We start from the raw sequence: 20,097 nt of genomic DNA on the forward strand, positions 1-20,097 counted from the left end.
CAGCACCAGGACTAGCAGCAGCATCCCTCCTTCGTCGCTCAGGAGCCTAACCTGACAGCTTGTCTCTGAGCATTCTGCAGCTCAAGGATCAGCCAGGCCGTGCAATGGCTACTTAAACAGATGCCACAGAAGAGATGGCCGGAGTGCTTTAGGAGAGCCTGAAAGAGGAGCAGATGAAGGAAGGTGCCCTGGGGAGACGTATCAGCTGGGAAGGAAAAGTGCCTTGCCGGTCTCAGGATTACAGTTGGCTATTTCTCTTATCTGAGCAAAGCTACAAGGCAGGGGGGAAGCAGAAAGGAAGCGCAACTGCCGGCATCCGCAAAGACACAATTAACGCAATCACGCTGGTCTTCCTAGGAATTCAAGCTGCTAAGTCAGCAGATTGCCAGCCTTTGCTCCAGAACAGCAAACAAAATGAAGGTCAAGATTAAAGAGGACAGGAGATGTAAGAGAATAACACACCTTGGAAAAGAGCAGCAGGAAACTCATCCAGGGACACTGAAGAGTTTTTATGAGCAAGAAATTGCTTTTGTAAGAAGCCATGAGACATTTTTTACCACAGCCAAGGCAGGGTATTTAAAACCAAGAACCTGAAAAATGAACAACAAAACCTGGCAAGCACATGCCAAACACAACAGCTGCCTGGCACTCAACACTTTGGAGATAAACATGAAACCTTGTGGGACATTTTAAAGGGACTGGGTTTTATGAAGTGTTTAACACCCAAATTCAAAGAGGACATAAAAAGTAGGCAATACTTACATCTATCAGAGGCCTCACACACTGAGCACCCAGAAATCAACAATCTACTTTAAATGCATGTTGGTGTACTACTGATTGAAATCACTTTCTCAGCTTCATGCCCAAGTGCTTCACACTCAAGTGCTTCACTTAGCCCTAGTGACTCCTCACATCCTCTTCTCTGGACAACGAAGCTGCTGCTATTTTAACAGCAGCTGTGAGATTATGGGTCTCTCAACACATTCAGCTTCAGAAACCCCGGGGAATTTAAAAAAAAAAAAAAAATCCCATCTGCTTCCAGCAGCCTGAGGGTTGGAAATTTCCCCTCTCTCTGGTGCGCTGCCTTCCCCAGCCGTGCGGTCCAGCCAGCACAGAGTGCCACAGGAACAAGGACCTGCCTGAAGACTCTTCTGTGGGTCACCTCTTCTACTTCTTCTCCTGGGAGCTGCAGGCCAAAATCAGCACAGGACAATGTTTGACCCTTATTGCTTTTGTCAACCAGGGTCACGGGGTGCCCTTCAGGTGTTTCAGTATCTTTCCCCCTTTTCTCCATGGCATAGCAAGTGGGTTTCTAGCGCTCACACAACTCACCCAGGCCTTCCTTGTGCCTAAATGACCAGGACAGCTTGGGAGGACCAACACAGTTTTGTTTTCTCATGAAACAAGAAGCAGTAGGCTGTTCACAGTGGCCACGACATCAAAACAGAAACAGGCGAAAAAGCAGAAATCAAGTCCCCTAGCCTGTGAGCACTCATCCTTCCTCATCAAAAGGAAGGGGAAAGCATTGTACAGGCAGCAGTGCCCCCAGGGTGGACTCAGGGAGATCCGTGGTCCCATATGAGGTCCTGCTGCCCCAATACTCTACCTCCAGCAGCATCCAAGAGCACTGCCAGGGGAAAGGGAGTCTAGCACAAACCTGCAGTGATACATCCCCAAAATACTCTTCCAGCAATTTGCAGCCAGGAGCTTCCTACACCGCAGGTGTTGTTTTCAGTCGAGCTGCTCAAAAGCAGGCTTTATGCCATTTTTTCATTACTAGCAGTTTAAAAGCAAGTTCATTTCAACACCAAGTTTTTCAAAGGATAAAAAAAAAATGCACACTAAAAGTTGTTGTGTAACTTGAGGCTACTTTGGGTCATGCTGGATTTGCCACACTCTCTCTGGTCCACATGTGCTTCTTCCACTTGCACGTGGAGGACACGCTCATCATATTTTAAATCAGCAAATACTGATAGAACATGAACATTTTATCAGACAAGGATCTCCAAGTCATACAACACATTTCAAGCAAGACAAGTGCTAGAAGCTTAGCAACAAAGGCATTCAATGTCAAAGAGGTCTAGGAGACTTTTGCTGAGTCAGAAAAGCACCAGAGCATCCTTTGGGATGCTGGCCTAAGAGCGCAGCGTACTATGAATGTATAGCAACTCAGTCTGGCTTGTGCAAAAAGGACTTTGGTGGAGCTGAACGAAGATCCTGGTGGCTCACCGTGAAGAAGCAGCCCCCAACCTTACACTGAGCCTAACTCCCTCAGTGGCACTTCACACCATAAAACACCTTGACTGCTCCAATTACATACCCAGAAATGAAACCACATTGACGTGCCAGGCAGCTTGAATCTTCACCTTTCTAACTTGAGCTGTTTTGTTGTTCATACCTAGGTTTTGACTGGGGTTGTGACATAGGTGGCCCAGCCTCGTGATGCGCTAACAGGTATGTACCCTGTTTTGCCCTGGGTAGGAGAGGCCCTTGGACTCCAGCACTGCTAACACTGCCCCGTCTTACAAAGACAGCTGGAGAGGAGGGGATGGACATATCTCAAGGGAGAAACCTGCAAACAGCTTGAAAAGAGGGAGCAAGGTGGACACACAGCTTGGACAAACCCTTGGTGGACACACAGCTTTGCGACTCAGTGAAACGGCCCCTCACCATCACTCCTATTCGCCACGCATGCTACACATGGGAAAAGATCCTGGGAACTGCTAAAGGCAAGGCGGCATGCAACCACTGCAGCACAGCCAGCCACAACCCCCGCAGCAGGTTACCGACTCCATCCCCAGGCCTGGGATTTCCCCAGCATGGAGGAAGAGGATCCCACCATGAGCAGCTGCTTTGCCGTTCCTAGGGGCCCTTATCCTCCCTGGTAACGTCGTGGCCTCCTCCATCTCCCCCTGCTCCCTTGCACTAAGCAAGGTCACAGCACGCACCAGATCTTCCAGCTAGATCCCAGGTTCATAGCCTATGCCAGTCACAGACAATCTGCGAGGCATATTCCTTCCCATCACATCTAGGAGTGACAGTTCTAGTTAGAAACACCTTAAACCATCTACCACAGCACTATCAAGGCTCTGCCTCTCTGACCAGCTCACGCTGGCTATCGTCACAAGCAGAGCTGACCAGATTTCATTCATCCAAGCTCCCCCTGGTGTTTCAATGACATGAGTGACCCCGACTCTACAGGCTGCCTAGCTCCTCACCCAACCATGGCCCAACCTTTCTTTTCTCTAAAGGAGTTAAAAATGCTTTGTGTCAAGACACAAAGGCTCCCCACTACCTGGGTGGTATCATGTTCCTGCTCCAGGTCACTGTAGTGCCAGTCCCACCAGTGCATATGTTTTAAGAAAACAGGGTGTCTTACTCCTGGCAAAACTCTAGCTCATTTAGTCTGAATCAGGCACAGCACATCATGTGTGGATCAGCCAGGAACCCAGAAATCAAACTGGAAGAGGCTTGGCTGAAGACCTCAGCTGCATTCCACTCACCCAAACACCTGCTCAAAGCCTGCCTCAACACTGAGAGGCAGACACACATTTGTCCCGTGAGGAAGTCTTTACCTGCTGGACATCTACTGACAGGCATGTCATGTTCTAATGGCCGAAACATCACAGCAATGATTGCTCTCACAAAACATCAAATCTGTTGCAGCGCTGGTCTGATTTTTTTCCAGGGGCCACTCTCTCATTGGTGGTACAAGGTGTGGCAGCTTGGCACCCCTCGTCTTCCCGGTACAACCTACTAAGCCCCCACTTGGTAGGTGGTGGCAAAGAGCTACTGCAGTGCGCCACGGACTGCTGCAGGGATCAGACCCACCGCCCAGCAGAAGCGAGGAGCAATGAGGAATCATTACCTCCCACTGTCTGAGCAGAGCAGAGAGGAGACACTATTTGGAGAGACATAAAATCACAAACAGCTGCAAGCTGATGAGTCACACAGACGTATGTTAGCTGCTACCTTAAAAGACTCCAGAACAAAAAAATTAGCTACATGAAAAAAAAATAGATCCTCAACCTGCGTCGGTTCACAATCTCCACTGAAGTTGCTGAGCCACTGATCTGCAGCAGCCAAGACTGACATGGTATGCTATGGGAAGTTGTTAAACCAAGTAATCACGGCAGAGCTTTGCATTTTCAGTGAGGCACCTCCCCATCACTGCTGATGGGAAGAGTCAGGATCATATCCCCAGGCAGGCTGTTTTCTAACTACTGTTACTGGGGACTGGAGACAGTGACCTTCACTGACTGTCTCTGCAGAAAGGTCTCGGTCTGAAGGGAGACACAAGTGTTCTCCAAATTGCAAGGGAAATATCTTGGTGAAAATGGCATTAAATATTCAGGGTCCAGCCCCTCTCAACGGCTCAGCTAGCATCTGACTCACATTATATTCATACTTAATTCACACGAACCAATGCCCACTTGCAAACTGAACAGATAATTTTATTCCTTCAGCATTTATTTGCAGGTCAGCTGCCGGGCAACACTGCAAGTACCCCCGTCAATTCCGATTCACCACCCCTCTAAAACCGTCTTCAAGCTACAAAAGGACAAGAGGGATGCTAAGTTTGGGCAAGAACTTGACTTGCCATCTGTTCAAGCCAGAAAGTGTATCCAATAGGATGCTGAGGACAAGCGTCCTCCCAGCAGCTGTTTGAGCAGTGATCGGTGCCATTGGTTCCTCTCAAGTATTTTGCCTACAAATTCTGGATCTGCTAACCTTGGCTTAGATCTGGGACTATTCTTAGAAGCTTGAATAAAAAGCAGTCATCCAGTGGAGTGCTTTTCACTTCCCATTATAGACATTACATCCTTAGCCCAAATGTAATCACCGGCTGAGCTGTTCAAGGTCAACTCAGATTCCAGTCATCATATCACGCCATTCTACCTTTGCCCTGATGTCTCACCAGACTAGTCCCAAGAGCTGGTGACTTCAGTTGAATACAAAAGGTCTGCGCCTCCTACTCACCCGTCTTTGGAGAGGTGATGCCGGAAGAAGTCATTGGCTGCCAGTTTGATAGCCTTTTCTGGTGTCACTAGAGTCAGGTTTACTGCAGCCCCTGGGCAAGCAAAAGAGGAAAAGGCCATCAGAGAATGAGAATAAAGGGACCGTTAACTGGATCTTTCAGGAATGTGTTGTAACTCCTGCTCAAAACCGAGGAGTGATGAAGGAGAGCTCCCCAAGCACCAAAGGGGTTTAGAAACATGAAACACCACTGAAAATGAATGATTCCTGCCTCCTGACAGCTTGGGTTTTTGAATACATCCCCTGATGTCTTTCTACTCCATTTGCATTATGTTTTTTGTAACTTCTTTAGCTTCACTACTATCTCCCACCATGCATACATGCATCCTCTTCTCTCATCCAAGGATGCATTACTATGAATCCAGAAGGATGCAGATCAGACCTTCAAGAAAGGAGTACTAGTTGGATTAATAACCAGTTCCAACTCCTTTGCAAATGTTTTGTGATGCTGAGAAGCAGAAGTCCCCCGCCCCACCTTCTTGCTAGTGTTCCTGCCCGACCGCCACCAAAAGCAGAGCAGCTTGCTTACACCAGGCAGCCCAGAAAAGGCAGAGCCACTGAAAGACCTGGAGGCTGGTTGAAGTCCACTGGCTCATCTGCACCCAAGTCGGCCAGCTCTGGACCAACCCTTGGAGTTAAGTGGTTTCCCCATGTATATCACCACTGGGTGTCACTCTCAAAACAGCCACCGCTGAAGTGCTTTTTTGTCCACCACAAGCTGCAGTGTGCAGAAATTCCCCTCCGAGCACCACCACCGTGACAAGGCTTGCTGGGAATCCTGGGGTGTAAACAAGCCTTGGCTCCCCCCACACCCACTGGAGTGCCCTTTTGTCAGGAGCAAATAGCAAATCCCTGTATTGTGCCTGCCACAATGAAAGGTCTGCAGGGCCTGGCCGCCTGCTGTGGGCCATGGACACCGGCATTAGTGCAACACAGCGGCTGGGAGGCAGCTTTCAAGCTGCCCCAGGGGAAACGGGGTGAGGGGAGGGCCTGTCCCTTCTGAGCATACTGGGTTTTGCACCGTTAGATTAACGCTCCAGAATATTCTCCTCCCTTTGAATCTTATGGCTCAAAAAGTCCTCCAGCAGACAACGGCAAGCTCTCCCTACCTGCACTGAAGCCTACTGAGCTCCAAGTCCTCCAGAGGAGCTTCACTTGAGACATGCCATTGGCCTATGCACACCTTTGCAAGAACAAACACAAATACTAGGGTATGCCTTTTGCATTTATGCTGGCTGTAGAGATTTAAAGAACTTGTCCCAAAGCTCCATTTTCCAAAAAGCAGACAGAGGAGCCTGCACCCCCACTAGGCTCCAAAGACCTGGCTGGGTTTTCAGTAGGTTTGAACACAAGTTGACAGGAGCCATAAGGGCTCAACACATCCAAAGAAAGGCAACTCAATCCTCTGTTCCTCAGGATGGACTCCTCTCCCTCCAAAAATTATTGAACTCCTAAACTAGACATGGAAACACACAAGTTTAAGGGGACTTTCCTCTGATTAGGAACCAGACACAGCTGGGACTTCTGGGACCAGGACACAGGAATCCTTGGCTCCACATCCTCTGCTCAGAAGACACATCTCCATTATGTGGGAAATGGCAGCAAGAAAATAGCCTTTGCTGGACAGGGATGGGCAGCCCGACACATCTTCCCCCCCCTTCGGTCTGCCACGTTCAGATTCTGCAGAAAATAGAAAGTAATGCTGCCCCGTAGCAAGCTAAGCCAATGCATTCATTTCACAGTGGCCAAGACATCCAACAAATGCCAGGATCTCCTGCAGGAGCCAAATTAACTGGCCAGGTAACAGGGCAGCCCTCTCAGACTCCCGGGTTTTTGCAAACTTTCAAGTGTATCAGTGATCGTGCTACTCCAGCTTGGTGTGCTCCCTATAAATCATGTCCCCCCACCTTGGCTCTTGCACGTGATGAGAAGCCACAGAGACACGACCCTCATGCTCTACCTCCACTTTTTAATGCCAGTCATATCAGGATCTACAATGCAAATCCACACAGCCTGATTTTTAAGTGGAAGTTGTTACCCATGAAGCCTTTCCTTGAATGCCAAGTTGAGGACTTCAACCCCACTCCTAACAGCTAGAAAGGAAAATACCTGTATATTACTACATGCAGCATGAATAATCACTTCCTTGGAAAAACAAGGAGAGAAAGAAAAAAAGAATAAACCGACTACTCTACCACCAGTGCAAAGGGTTCACTGAAAGAACTAAAACTAACTTTAAACCATCAAGCAAGAAAGGTAAGCGAGAAGTACGCTTCCACGTGCTGACCTCCTCCAGGAATCAAGAGGCTTCCACAGCAATTTCTCCTTCAATTGCAAATAGAAGTAGAGGGTTAAAAAAAAAAAAACCACAATAGAGATGAATCTGGGTTTTCTCCTACATCTTTGGTATTTTCAGTAAAGCTGCTTAGCAGAGAATGGGTAATCCCTGTCCTCAATAATCCATAGCAGTTTCAATTCACTGGAGGAGGACAAATTAGATACTTCAGCTGCCGGCTGTATGCTTTCCACAGCATTTTCTACCTTTTTACAAAATTTCATAGCTTTTCAATTCTAGCTACGCTAATGACTATTTCACTAATTAACGCTAACCTTGCCCTATAGGCAATGCTACATGTACCAGAAGCAATGACAGACATACAGATTGAAATAAATTTCAATCATTAAAAAATAAAAAATATTTTGACAGTAAGTATGGAAGCACTACAAAGAACAAAATTAAGTAGCAGCAAAACCAGCTGTTTGCCAACTGAACTTGTAAGCACCCTCTTCTCCCCGAGCCTTGGGTTTTGTTATTAAAACACATTTCTCAGAAACCCTTATATACCACCAGCAACCTACATAACAGGGGAGTGAGTCATCCCCAGTGTGGCACTGGTGCATGTGGGAGGTATTACTAGCAGAGGCCAAGGAAGGCTGCCACACTACTCCGGCTAAACTGCCGCTTCCCTCCAAGCATCAACAGCAAAGGGCATTTCCCCAGCCTGATTTAGGCCCTTGGCTCCCACCAGCTCGGCTAAATGCAAGAAAAAACCACAAGGAAAAAAACCTCCTCCACTTCCTCCCTCAAATAAACTCAAGAATCCATGTAAGTTTTAGGGAAGAACTCAAGAGAAATGTTGCCATTGCCTTATACATCACACAATTCACTATGGGCTACTCATCCAGAGCAAGGATTGTCTGCCCACACGCACCCCTTAGGAGATGATTTACAGAAAAGCATCCTACAAGCTCAGGCACTGAGGAGCCTTGATTCACAGGTGAAGGAGACCCGAGGTCACACAGGGGGAATGGTTGCACCCAAGCAGACCCTTCCTTGTCCTCCGACAGAGGCCACGGGCCCTGCAGGGATGACTGATGCACTTGGGACTCCTCCATGGGGCACAGCAGCTGCCACTTTAGTATATTAACATATAATCCTCCCAACTTCAGCTTAAAGGCTGAAAATAAGAGCTTGTGAGTCATACAGCAACTTCTGCTGGGGAACTGGGACAGATGGAGGGAGCAGGAACCAATCCCACCATCTGATTTCCATCTTCCCCTGTCTGCAAGGCTGAGCCGTCTCTTTACCTTCTTCCCAGCAAAGTACTGACATTCTTCACAAATCTTGGATGCATTTTACCCGCTCACCCTCTCCCCAAGAGGGAGGGAAGGGCTGCTAATGTCAGCTCACAGAACCGAGGCGCTGAGATGAGGACTGCTGTACATGGAGGACTCACGTTTGCGTCCTGGCCATGCTGAAACATCTATGCATTTCTGGAAGAAGCTGGAGCTATTCCCAAAATCCCTCTTCAAACCCAGCTCCTCATTTAATAGTCAGAGGTGACAAGTAAATGCAAGCCACTATCAGCTGCCTGAAGAGAGAGGGTACAGAGCTAGTGGGACATGGACCAAGCTGACTAGACTCATTAGGGCTAGGAAAAGCGAGAGCTACGCCAAACCCTCTGCACCCTTTGAGATTTCTGCTTGGGAGTGAAAGGTGGCCTGGAGATGCACACCTCGCCCACCACCCTACATCTTACAGGACTGAGCTGTCTCTCCCAAAAGCCCTGATGGGTCCTAGTCTCCTCCAAGTTTACAGGAACGGCGTCTCCCTTCTGCTCCCCAGCAAGCAGCCTGCCGCTGCGTATTTACAGCCAAAGTTGATGCAGGCTCCGTTCCTGGCTTGGAACACAGAAGCAGCTGGCTTCTGGGAAAAATCAAGGGGGATCGCGTCACTGCTAGCACTGAAGATGGAGCTTGCCAGGGTTCCTCGGGGTTATTTGTCTTGTCGCCTGCTCCCAGGAAAGCTGGTGCAGAACAGCCAATCCATCCCCGGCGTCCACCCCACTCCCCTGCAACGCCCACCGGCGAGTTGGGCAAGAGACACTGCCTCAACAGCCAGTGCCTGCCCCCAGGCCGGCCGGCTGCGGCGCCTGCGCTTCCTTGGGAGCGATGGAAGGAAGCAGGAGACGCCGCTGCTGCTAACAGTGAGGTGCCAGCATCTCCGGACTCCTGCTTGAAAAAAAAAAAAAAACAAAAAAAACCAAAAAAAACCCAACAAGGACTCACTTAATCAGAGCAGTACTTTAATTGGGCTTTATCAGTGATTGAGCACCACAAAGAATGTTATCTGAATCCCTCAGAGATAAAACTGCATATTCAGGCAGTTGCATACCAGTATATAAAATGAACCAGGGTTCAGTGTCAACTAAGCCAGCTGTACTGTGCTGAAAGCAAAGAAGGTATTCCACATTTTCCTCTGCTATGAGTAAAGTCAGAATTTGGCCTGCTGTTCCTCTCTCCTCAAAGTCTTTAAAATCCCTCAAGGATTTTGTGTTTAAACTAGAAAAGGTATAATGTTAATTGAGAAACTCACTGCTGTAACAGACAGCCTAAGGCAAGGAGCCAGGAGATTTCTAGCAGGTTAGCACACAACCACCGAAGAGCTGAAGCTCTACCATGAGCCAACCTCTGATTTTCTTACCACCCCAAGGGAGTTTTTTCTGGGGGCTGGCTACTTTTTAATTATTTTTTTTTTTAATTGCAGCTTGTCTTAATACTTGAACAAAGCACTCAAGCATGCTTGAGAGACAGCTAGTTTTGGAGACGAGCTACCAACTAAATGGGACAGGAGGCCTGACCACGTTGGTGGTGGGCTTTGACATAAATTCAATCATCAACAACAAAGTAAGACACCTCAAGAGGTTTGCTACTGCCCCTCTGATAAAAGTTAGCATGCCCAAGCTGGGAAACACATACATATGGTCCCGAAACAAAGTCCAGCAACTTTACTTAAACTGCTAGTAAAGATGGAACATCAGTAAATGGTAAGGTGTAACACCAAAACAGCCATGGGGAGGACTCAAGCCTTCAGTGATGGAGAGCTGAGCAGACACCTGGTGTGGAAGAGTTTATTTTCCAAAACAGCTGCACCTTTCAACATCTTAGGACATTGCTAGGTTGTTCCTTTGTAAGGCAGAGAATATGGGCTTTTCCTCCCACTTACACACCAGTGCTCCCAGCACAAAAGTTGCACCGTGCCTGAGTCAGCTTTACTTACCTCTGTACATGCCAAAGTAGCCTTCCGACCGAATTGTTTTAATGAGGCAGTCAGACCTGCAAACAAAACGGAGAGAGATAAACCGTGACAGCTCAAAGGTGGGCGAGAGCAGAGAAAAACAAAACAAATCTCTTGGAGTGGTTTTCATTTACAATCCGTCAACAAAACTCTGAGCCGAGAAGGGGACCGCGCGTCAGGCGCTGAACGTGCCATTGTCCAGGCCTGCGTCCAATTTCAGCCCCTAATTCACAGGGGCTTTGAAACCCCCGGGCTCACCCCGCCCGCGCCGTCCGCTTTCTAGAAACACAAAAGGGAAAAGTGTCACTGCAAGGGCTGTTTATCCAGGGTCTCCCGTGGCAAACATACATGAGATGCTCTAACAAGCAGATCCCCATGCGCATGCTTTTAAATCCAGCTCTGGAAGGGAAATAAGGGGGGGGGCCAAAATCCCCAATGCTGACTTGCTCCGTGAAATTCGACACAAGCCACACAAACGCTAGATGACCTGAGCGCTCAGTCAACTGTGACCTCCCACGCAGATTAAAGCACTTATTTTTAACACACTGGGCCCCACAGCAGGCAGCGAGCGCTCGGGCTCTTCCCCTGGGGAGAGCATGGCAGGGTGTCGCAGAGGTCCGCTCCAACGGGAAAACCGTTGCCTTCTTTGTTTCAGCTACATCAACTGCAAATGAGAGAACTGTGCAGAGCGGTGAAATGGCTCAAAGCCTTTTGAAGGCACAGACACCCATCTAACAAATCCAGAGGTGCAGTTCAGGAAGGCAGCGCAGATCCCCTGGCGGAGCTTCTCTCTCTGACTCACAGCTGTAGGAAGCCCGGGCACTAGCTGAAGGCTGCTTTGGGGTCTTTGGGAAGGGAGAGGTGCACATGTATGCATGTGCATATAATTAAGGAACAAAAGACTCTTAAGTAGTAATAAGGGAAGCGTAGCTGATGAAAACAATAATAGATTTCTAAGAGATTTGGCAACACGAGGAGTAAACTTCATCTCCGCTCTGCAGTAGTGCTGAGGTGGGAGAGAAGCAAACACAGAGTCCTCTCGAGGGCTTTATGGCCCTACTCAGGTCAAGGCTGCCCTAGGGTACCCCACGTTATCTATGCAGAGCCCATCCTGCATTGTTGCCTGTTCTGACAATGAGTTTCGCCCTCTCTGCTGAGACTCCCCACATCCTTTGGGACCTTATCTTTCACACACCCCACCCCAGCTTGCACGCACTCGTCTCATACTTAGGAGCAGCTCCCCCAACACATTTAGAAGCCCCAGAAATCTTGGGGCACCTTTTTCCTATCGCCTCCCATCAAGCTCTTCTACCCTGATGTTGGAGGCAGGGTATTTTCCTCAAGCCAGTGGTGCTGCTCTGAACTGGCCGCAGCAGAAGGGGAGCAGGAAGAGCTGCTCCCACAACACTCACGCAGCCCTGCTGCTCCTCAGAAGGCTCTGCATGTCACTCCCAGCCCCTCAAGCTGCAGCACAGCGAGATGGAGCCAAGGCCATGCCCATCTCCTTTCTCTCCCTAGAAAAGGAGAGCCAAAAGCCAGCTAAAATTATATATAATATACTTGGGGCAGTGCGGCCCAAAAGCTCAGCTCTCTCCAGCCCTCAGGGCGGCTCCAAAGTGTCTTTGGCTCTTTCAAGAGAAAGACTCTCCTGATGCCAAAGGTCTCTTGAGCTGAAAAGAAGCGAGGCATGCTGTCTTAAAGCAAGACAGCCAAAATTTTAAATGAACTTGCTGCCTTCCTGGGTGTTCATCAGACACCTTTGAGATCCGGTATTGATGGGTATACAGTATTTCCTGAAATATAAGCCCCTGTAACTGGGGAGCTCAGACAGGCCCTCACAAATCCATAGCTAAAGTAAGGGTGTCTCTGAAGACATGCTCCATGCAGGGCAACGGCATCCTCTTAGCGCCTTTCGCTTGCTTGGGTAGGACACAAGACCTAGAGGATGTGTTATCCCCATTACCTCCTTGTCCTTGCTGGCCCTTCAGCCCCCAAAAGACCCTTTCACTTATCCTCACCAGCCCAAGCTCACTCTCCCTACAGCTGCTGCCAATGCCAGAGGAATACCTCCAGCATTACTCATTCATGTCCAGGCTTTGTCACAGGCTCTTAGGAGAAGCCAGCTCAAATATACAGGGTAAATCCTGTGTATTCCTTAACTGCGTCTCACCCCACAACCCCTGGCTACAGAACAGATCTGTGCTTGACTGCCGGGAGGTTAAAAGCCTCTCTCCTGCTGAGACCCCCTCCAGAGATGAGGCATCTTGGCATGCACTCCCAAGGGGAGCCTATGAATCCTCCATCCTGCCCAAGCTCCTGTCGCTGTCGCCTATCAGGTCAGGGGCAGAAGCGAACCTCAGGGAGGGGAAGCGATCTGCAGCAGCAGCAAAAGCAGGACACAACAAAAAGCAGAGGCAAGGCAAGATGGGAAGCCACATCCCGCCAGCATCCCTGGGGACACAAAACACAGGGAGTAGAGAGCACTGTAACTGTCAGGGGAAGTGCCAGTCTGCCGTGGCATGCCAGAGCTCACAGCTTAAGCTCATGCATATTTACAGGCTGTCAGCTAGAGCAAGGAGGCCCCAAGACTAACACCATCAATGTACAGAGCATTTCCTTACTGTTCCCACTCTGCCTCAAATGCCCCTGGGCAGGGAAGAGGAAAATAAGGCCTGACCCTGGTTCCTAGGATAAAGCATCTTGTGCTAACTGTGGTGCACACTCCCACAGCAGATACGCAGCCCTAAGCATCCCACACAAATCCCAGGTGAATTCACGCCTTTTTTTCCTACAGCAGTTAATTTTTTTTGACCGTAGGACTGCTAGGGTGACAACAGCATGTGTCAACCTATGATTATCCAGATGCAGTGCTCTAGACTGAAAATGGGTGACTGCTTCCTCTTTTTAAAACTGACACAGCAAAAGAAGGCCCTCCAATATGAGAGTCATGGAAATAGGAGAGACAGAAATTCCCTCATGCACTTGATTCCGGTCCTTGTGTTTTGGTCCTGAGCCCTAACAGCAGGGAACACACTGCTCCCAAGCAAGGGATGCAAACAGATGTACCCTCTGCAGAGATCCTGCCCGCTGGGCTCAGCAGCCTGAACAGCTGCTTTATTTGCTTTATCTGCTCTAGCACAGCTTAGTTCAAGATTGTCCCCTGGCTTTCCTGGGGACAGCCCAGTTCCTAGAAATGCTGAACTCACCTGAAAGAGGTAACGAAGTGGAAGGATGCCCTGCCCAAATCCCTGGGGGATGCTGCCCGTGCAGGCGGTACTCACATGCTGGTGTACATCCGCTGGCCATTCTGCTGGTTCTGCAGGCGAGTTTTTGCCAGGTCAATGGGAAATACACAGGTGACCCCGATCAGCCCAGCTATCCCTCCATTGATCAGCTTGGCAGGTAAACTGTAAGGGGACAAGATGCAGAGAAACAGATGTCTTAGCACTGGGGAGGGAAAGAGGAAAGAATGGAGCACTTTTGCATGACAAGAGTTAATACATCCCTGTGTGAGAAGGCTGTCTGCCCCCAGCATGAAGGGAGCTCTGCCTCAAGGCAAAGCTTGGCCCTTGCTGTACGTACAGGGGAGGAGGGGAAAGCAGCACACAGGATCAGGACAAACCACTAATGAGTGAAATGGAGCCAAACAGCCAAGCCACACATCGCTAAGAGCAAGGGCAAACCCCGTTCCCCAGGATGCAAGGGTTTCTGTTGTCCCTAGAGGAGAAAAGACAGAATGCTGGACCATCTCCCACGTGGAAAGACTTCAGTCAGGGCCTGATGGCATCCAAGCCAGCAGGTTTACTGGCAAATGCTTTTCAGCACCGCAATCAGATATGCATCTAATGAGAGGTGCGTGACACGTCAGCTACCATCATGTGGGAAGGAGCCCAGCAGAAGCACCCAGCTGGCAGCCGAGGAGCAGACGGCTGCCGCTCCAGGAAACTGTTTCCAGTCCCACTGCCTGGGGCGAGGGGAACACACACAAACCAACAGCCCGGTGAAACCACCGGACTGGCAGCCTGCACAGCCGCAGATTCAGAGACGTGAGCTCATACCTCTCAGGGAAATCAAAACCTGGCTGGCTGCACGTGCTTCTAAAACACGGGGCTTTTTCTGTTTGCCTTTGTGTTCCCACAGAGAATTCTTGCAAGTGGCTCTGAGTGAAAGCCAGATCAGCTAAACATGGGTTCCCAGTGAATCCAATTATGAAAAATGTCCAGCACTTATATGCTCGGTAAACCACTGCACACAGAGACAAAGGAAGCTTGTTTGAGTCAGCTCCCTCCAACAAAGTGCAGGATATGGCTCCCTGAACACAGGATGTGTCGGACATTAAACTGATGGCTGACAGCAGCCCTAGATTGCAGCTGGCTGAGCCCTCCCACAGGGGGAATGGGCACGCTACCTTTCGTGACAGTGACGTGACCCTCTGGGCAGGGGAACAAGAGTGCATCACCCACTGGAAGCAGCAGTGGTGAGGCTGGCCACGGCATGGTGGGGTTAAGCTCTGCAAACACGTTTCCCCCCCCCACCCCCCCAACAGCACTGCACAGCATTCTGCAACAAGGGGCAATGGCAGAGAGGATCAATGAGCAGCCGTGCTGAAAGAGCTGCCTTCTCAGCTCCAGGCTCGAGGGAAAGGCAGCATATGGAGCCTCAGGGTTTCAACATGAGCTCTCCCTAGGGGAAGTAGACAAAAGAGGGGTGGGAAAAAAAATAAGTCTTTGCCCACAAATGCTAAGCATGACCTTGACACGTCAGGAAACTCCTTTCCGCCTCTGCTCTCCTGCAGCCAGAGCTCCTTCCTCTTCAACACACACACGCAGCCCCAGGGCTGGCACAGCTGGAAGAGGTGCCAAGGACAGGCAGAAAGACCCGAGCTCAGCCCACATCCCCAAACAAGACAGCGCTGACCAAGATTAAATCAAGCACAGCACATCGGGAAGGCGGGCCCAAATCAGTGCATGAGCTCAGGGCAGGGCCAGAATGCAAGATCTCACCAGCTCCAGACTGTTGCCTCAGGGATCTTTGCACCACAGTCTGAGAAGGGAATAGATTTGCCTCCAAACTCCTACGCTCAACTTGTTCTCAGGACATGGGAAAATTTCAAACAGTAGGCTTCACATCATGGTGCTCTCTTTATTTAACCCATAGTCACACTGAAAGAGGAGGTTAGAGACCAGATAAAAGTGTGTTAAGATGGAAGCACCACTGGGAAGGAGAGTGTTTCAAGACAGGATCACAACAGCCTCCCCAGATTCAGCTCCAAAGTCACTGCTGGCAGGTCACAGACTGCAAGGCACAACCAGTGCCCCTTTCCAGTCTCATCACTTCTCTAAGTGTCCCTGAGCCACCCAGGGCAGGCAGACACTTGCCTCTCAACCTGTTCCAACAGTGAAATCACAGGGTTTATATCGGGTGGGGTTGAGACACAGACACATGGCAAACATCTTGCCTGCGGGCACCATAAGTGCAAAAGATTCCCCAATTTTAGCACAGACCCCAACAATAAAGGGGGATAGTGTGATGTGCCTGGGCAAGCCAAAAATCTGGGGAACGTGGGCTACAGAGAGCCACTCACTCTGTCTGTGGGTGAGAAACCCTTGCTCAACACCCCCACTGCACCTGAATCCAACCATCCAGGTTCCCCCGTGCGCTGTGAAGAGGGAGACTAGCACAGATGGACTATGCAGCTGTACCTGGTGAGATGCTGAGGTCAAGCCCCATGCGCACTGCTGCAGAAATGCAATGCCCCTGATCTCCCCTTGCAGCAAACCACAAGTGTGGATTTTAGTCTTTTGGTATCAATCTCGTTTTGCTGAGGGATGACAGATGCACGCTGCGAAGGAAGAAGGGTGCAGTAGCTCCTCCAAGCTTAAACAGATCTCCTTGGCTTGGCTGCCGGTGACTGCTGCAGGCTTGTGGTCACATAGATGGGAGAGATGCCCTAAGGGGGAGAGGTGAAGGATTTGGGGCATAGAGAAGAACCTGAGACAGCAGGCACTGCACCTGAATCAAAAGCTTTTTCTCTTGTAACTACACCAAGCCACTTTTCACCTCTGTGCTCTCCACTCTCTCATGGGATGAGAATCCCCAGTGCCTGGTGTCTCTGTCCTATTTAGCTCCTGCACACCTGCTGCCCCTCACTACATAGGTGCACAGGGCTTAGTGAAACAGGGACAACACAAGCTAGCATACAAATAAAGTCATTTGCTCAGCTTAACATGAGAAGGGATAGAAAGGCATCCCAGCTCTCTTAGTGCTCCTCCTCAGGCCTTTTAACTGGTCCCTGTATCCAGCAAGCTCCTGTTCACAATGCCAAGAGCACATTGGAGGGGCTGGGGGAAATCTTGGAGGACACATCTTCCCTTCTTTCAAAATACCCAGCTTCAAATGGCCACTGACATCTGGTCCTTTTGCTCTGCTGAGGCCGCCAGGGACATACACCCGTCAGGCTCCATGGAGGTGAATCTCAGCATGCATGGGTGCAAGACAAGAGTGCCAAGCACTCTCCAAACTGGATAACTGATGACAGGCAAATCTAGGCACATAAACACTCCACAGTGTTGTCTTGTTATCAGCACAGCTCAGGACTGTGTTCATTTGCAGAAGACAGGCAGGCAGGAAGATATCCTAATCATGGCAAATGCTAAAAAGGGGCAGCCCTCTTGCTGTAGCATTCAGGCATTGCCAAGACCTGGCCCTCTGCCACCAGGTTTCATTCACCCACTGACATCTCCTGTCCTGAGCTGGCAACTGGAAAAGTAGATGTTAGAAGACGACCACAAAAACCCCACAGGAATCCCACAATAAGTAGGAGTCATTTATCTAGGGCAACTTCACAAGCAGCAGAAAGTTAAACCCATGTGCAGGACTGTGCAGACCTATCAGACACAGCTCTGGGGAAGCTGAGGGTACAACTGTATCTCTCCAGAAAATGTATCCCAATTAATTTCCAGGAAGGATGCAAATCCAGCCTTTTCAAATGCCAGGACCAATGCTCTTAAGTTCCTGCTGTGCACTTAAGTGTCATTAATTATTGTTGGTACTTCATGTTCCTGCAATCATTCAAGCATTGACTGGCCTTAGAAGAAGAGCACAAGACTGCATCTATGGGGACTTTGTAATTACAAGCACTGCATCCTCAGCTGGTCAAGGAGCAACCTTGATGTCAGCAAGCTGAAGTCAGCAGGTCAAGCTGACCTTTGAAAGAGGAAGCTAAAAGGAACCGATTCGTGCAGACTAAAAAGCAGAGGGCAGAAAGAAAAAGGCAGTGAGAAAAAAAGAACTGAAGAAAGCAGAGATATGGCAATACGGCAAAGACAGAAAATATGGTAAGATTGAAAAAAAGCAGGTGAGAAAGGAGCAGAGAGGGAATCAGAACTGTTTAAAGCCAGAAGAGATGATCAGGTGATTTTCTCCAACCTCCTGTATCACAAAAAGGTTAAGATTTAAAGTCTTTAACAGAAAGATCTAAAGCACAACCAGCAACTCAAAAAATTTTTTAAAAAGTTACCTGATCTGTTTATCAGCCATTTAATTCAAACTTGATCTTGTTAAGAAATGAATCTATTCCTTCAAATAGTTCCTTAATTTCTTTTTCAGTCACTTCTTTTTCACTTCAGTTTCTTCCTGGGAAAGGAGAGAAAGGCACCAAGGAGACAAAGTTGAGACACTTATACTCTTCCTGAAGCTCAGGTCCTTCCAGGCGGGCTGCAGGATGAGACCAGCTGAGGAACAAGTGACTTAAGAAAGCACCTGGTCTTCTCAGAGAGGAGACGGAGCTCCAGAGGGAGCCTTATAAACACGTGTGTGTATATAAATATACATGCACATTCGGAGGGAAGAGCTGCCGGCGTGTTCAGGCTCTAGCAGCACGTGAGGAAGGGCAGCAGTCAGGTAGCGCACGAGCTCTGCCCAGCACCCAGGGCAGCAGTACCCATCCCAGCTCTCTTGAGCTCCAGGGAGCATTTCACACAGCGCCACGTGGACCTCCAACCCTCTGCAGGTCCACCCAGCCACCCCAAGACAATCACGTGCCATTGCAAGACCCATTCAGCACTTCCCCCCCCACACACACATACTTGCTGTTCTAAAGGACAGTCTTCAAAAACCTGCTCCTCCCGTGGCTACAACCCTTCCTCTATTCCCCAGCCCAAACAGACAGCCCGTGCTCAGTTTTGTGCCAACAGTGACTTCAGTGCCTCTCCCTCCCCAGGCTACTGATGCGACTTTGCCCTTTGGACCACTCCTTTCAGCTCAGTGCCCACTGGCACAGCACTGAAGCTCCAAGTCTGCAGGAAACTCTTCTCCCAAGGCTCCTAATTGCTACTGTTTAACAAGATCTGGTAGAAGTCGCCACACAAAGAAATCTGGACACTGGAGAAGATTTCAGAAGCAGCCACAACCTTCAGCTTTCTGGAGGCATCCTTGTCGTCTCCTCACCTCCAACCTGGGAATCAGGTGCCCCATGCTTCCATCAGGGACCTCAGCAGCACTCAGCCACTCTCCTCCCTCTCCCCTTCCAGCTGCCAGTAGCTGCTGGGTAGTGAGCCAGAAGCAGAGGAGATACCTTTGCCCTTTGCCTCTGGAATGAAATTTGCCCCTTAATTGCTGATTTCCTAAGCCACACAGAATTCAACAAGGTGGCTTTTAGGCTGACAGCTCTGCTCTGGAGATACAACTTGAGGGCCAGAGGCATTCCTGAGAATATAACGGACCTGGAATTGTAAAGAGCTGGAGATGGTGCAAACAGCTACGGGAAGGAGAGGGGGTGAGGTTACACACAGTTCAGCACTTACCTGCTCCCCTCCCTGTTACATCAAGTGCCAAGGACAGGGCAGCATGAAGGCATGTGCATAGTCCCACACTTGGACAACACAAGACTAAAACTGCCTTTTCTGGAGTCCCACATTCAGCCAAAGCCGTAAGAGACCTGCACAAGGAGCTCGCTAAGGAAAAGGCTCCTCTCCAAAAACTGCACAGGAACCTCACTCACTACATTACACTATTACACCTTCCATCCCTTTTGTGACCCCTCTTCAGACAGTTTACATGATCTTGACTAATCTATGGAAGCAGACCTTAAAAATCTCCAGGTCAGCTCAGTCTGTACTTTGAGTGAAAATCACTTATAGCTTTTTCTGCGTGTGCTTTCATATGCATATCCACAAGAGTAGTTTGTTTCAGGTTAATCTAATTCTATATCAGTTTAACCAGAATAAGACCAAAATATAAAAATACAGAGAGACCAGTTGCTGAAAGCCTGTAACGCTGGCATAAACAAGCCCTGAACCATGAAAACTCACTTGATAACATCTATACCCTCAATAGGATACTTGTATTTACTGAAGCAGCAGCTCTGACAAAATACATTCACTGAGTGGTCCTGACACCCCGCTCCAAACTCTGGCAAACTCTCCCCTTGCTGCACCCTTCCGTGCGGAGGGGCATCCAGGAGGCCAGGCATCCTTCGTAAA

The 20,097-nt window shown here is 49.3% G+C and overlaps 1 protein-coding gene across 4 annotated transcripts in view; it reads right to left on the minus strand.

Moving 5' to 3' along the window:
- Positions 1-20,097, minus strand: part of SLC25A22 (solute carrier family 25 member 22) — a 51,324-nt gene that overhangs the window by 10,633 nt on the left and 20,594 nt on the right. For 3 of the 4 annotated variants that reach the window (XM_033003453.2, XM_033003454.2, XM_033003455.2), the window contains 4 exons: positions 18,135-18,250; positions 13,897-14,022; positions 10,598-10,653; positions 4,981-5,071 (listed from right to left, as the gene is read on the minus strand). In XM_033003453.2, coding sequence (XP_032859344.1) covers positions 4,981-5,071; positions 10,598-10,653; positions 13,897-14,022; positions 18,135-18,154 — 293 coding nt within the window. In that variant the 5' untranslated portion in view covers positions 18,155-18,250. Of the gene's footprint in view, positions 1-4,980; positions 5,072-10,597; positions 10,654-13,896; positions 14,023-16,317; positions 16,566-18,134; positions 18,251-20,097 lie in introns of all 4 variants that reach the window. The other variant, XM_033003456.2, reaches the window with a different exon arrangement.

The sequence above is a fragment of the Tyto alba genome, unplaced genomic scaffold (genome assembly GCF_018691265.1).
Source record: "Tyto alba isolate M040663 unplaced genomic scaffold, T.alba_DEE_v4.0 Super-Scaffold_8, whole genome shotgun sequence".
Lineage (NCBI taxonomy): Eukaryota > Metazoa > Chordata > Aves > Strigiformes > Tytonidae > Tyto > Tyto alba.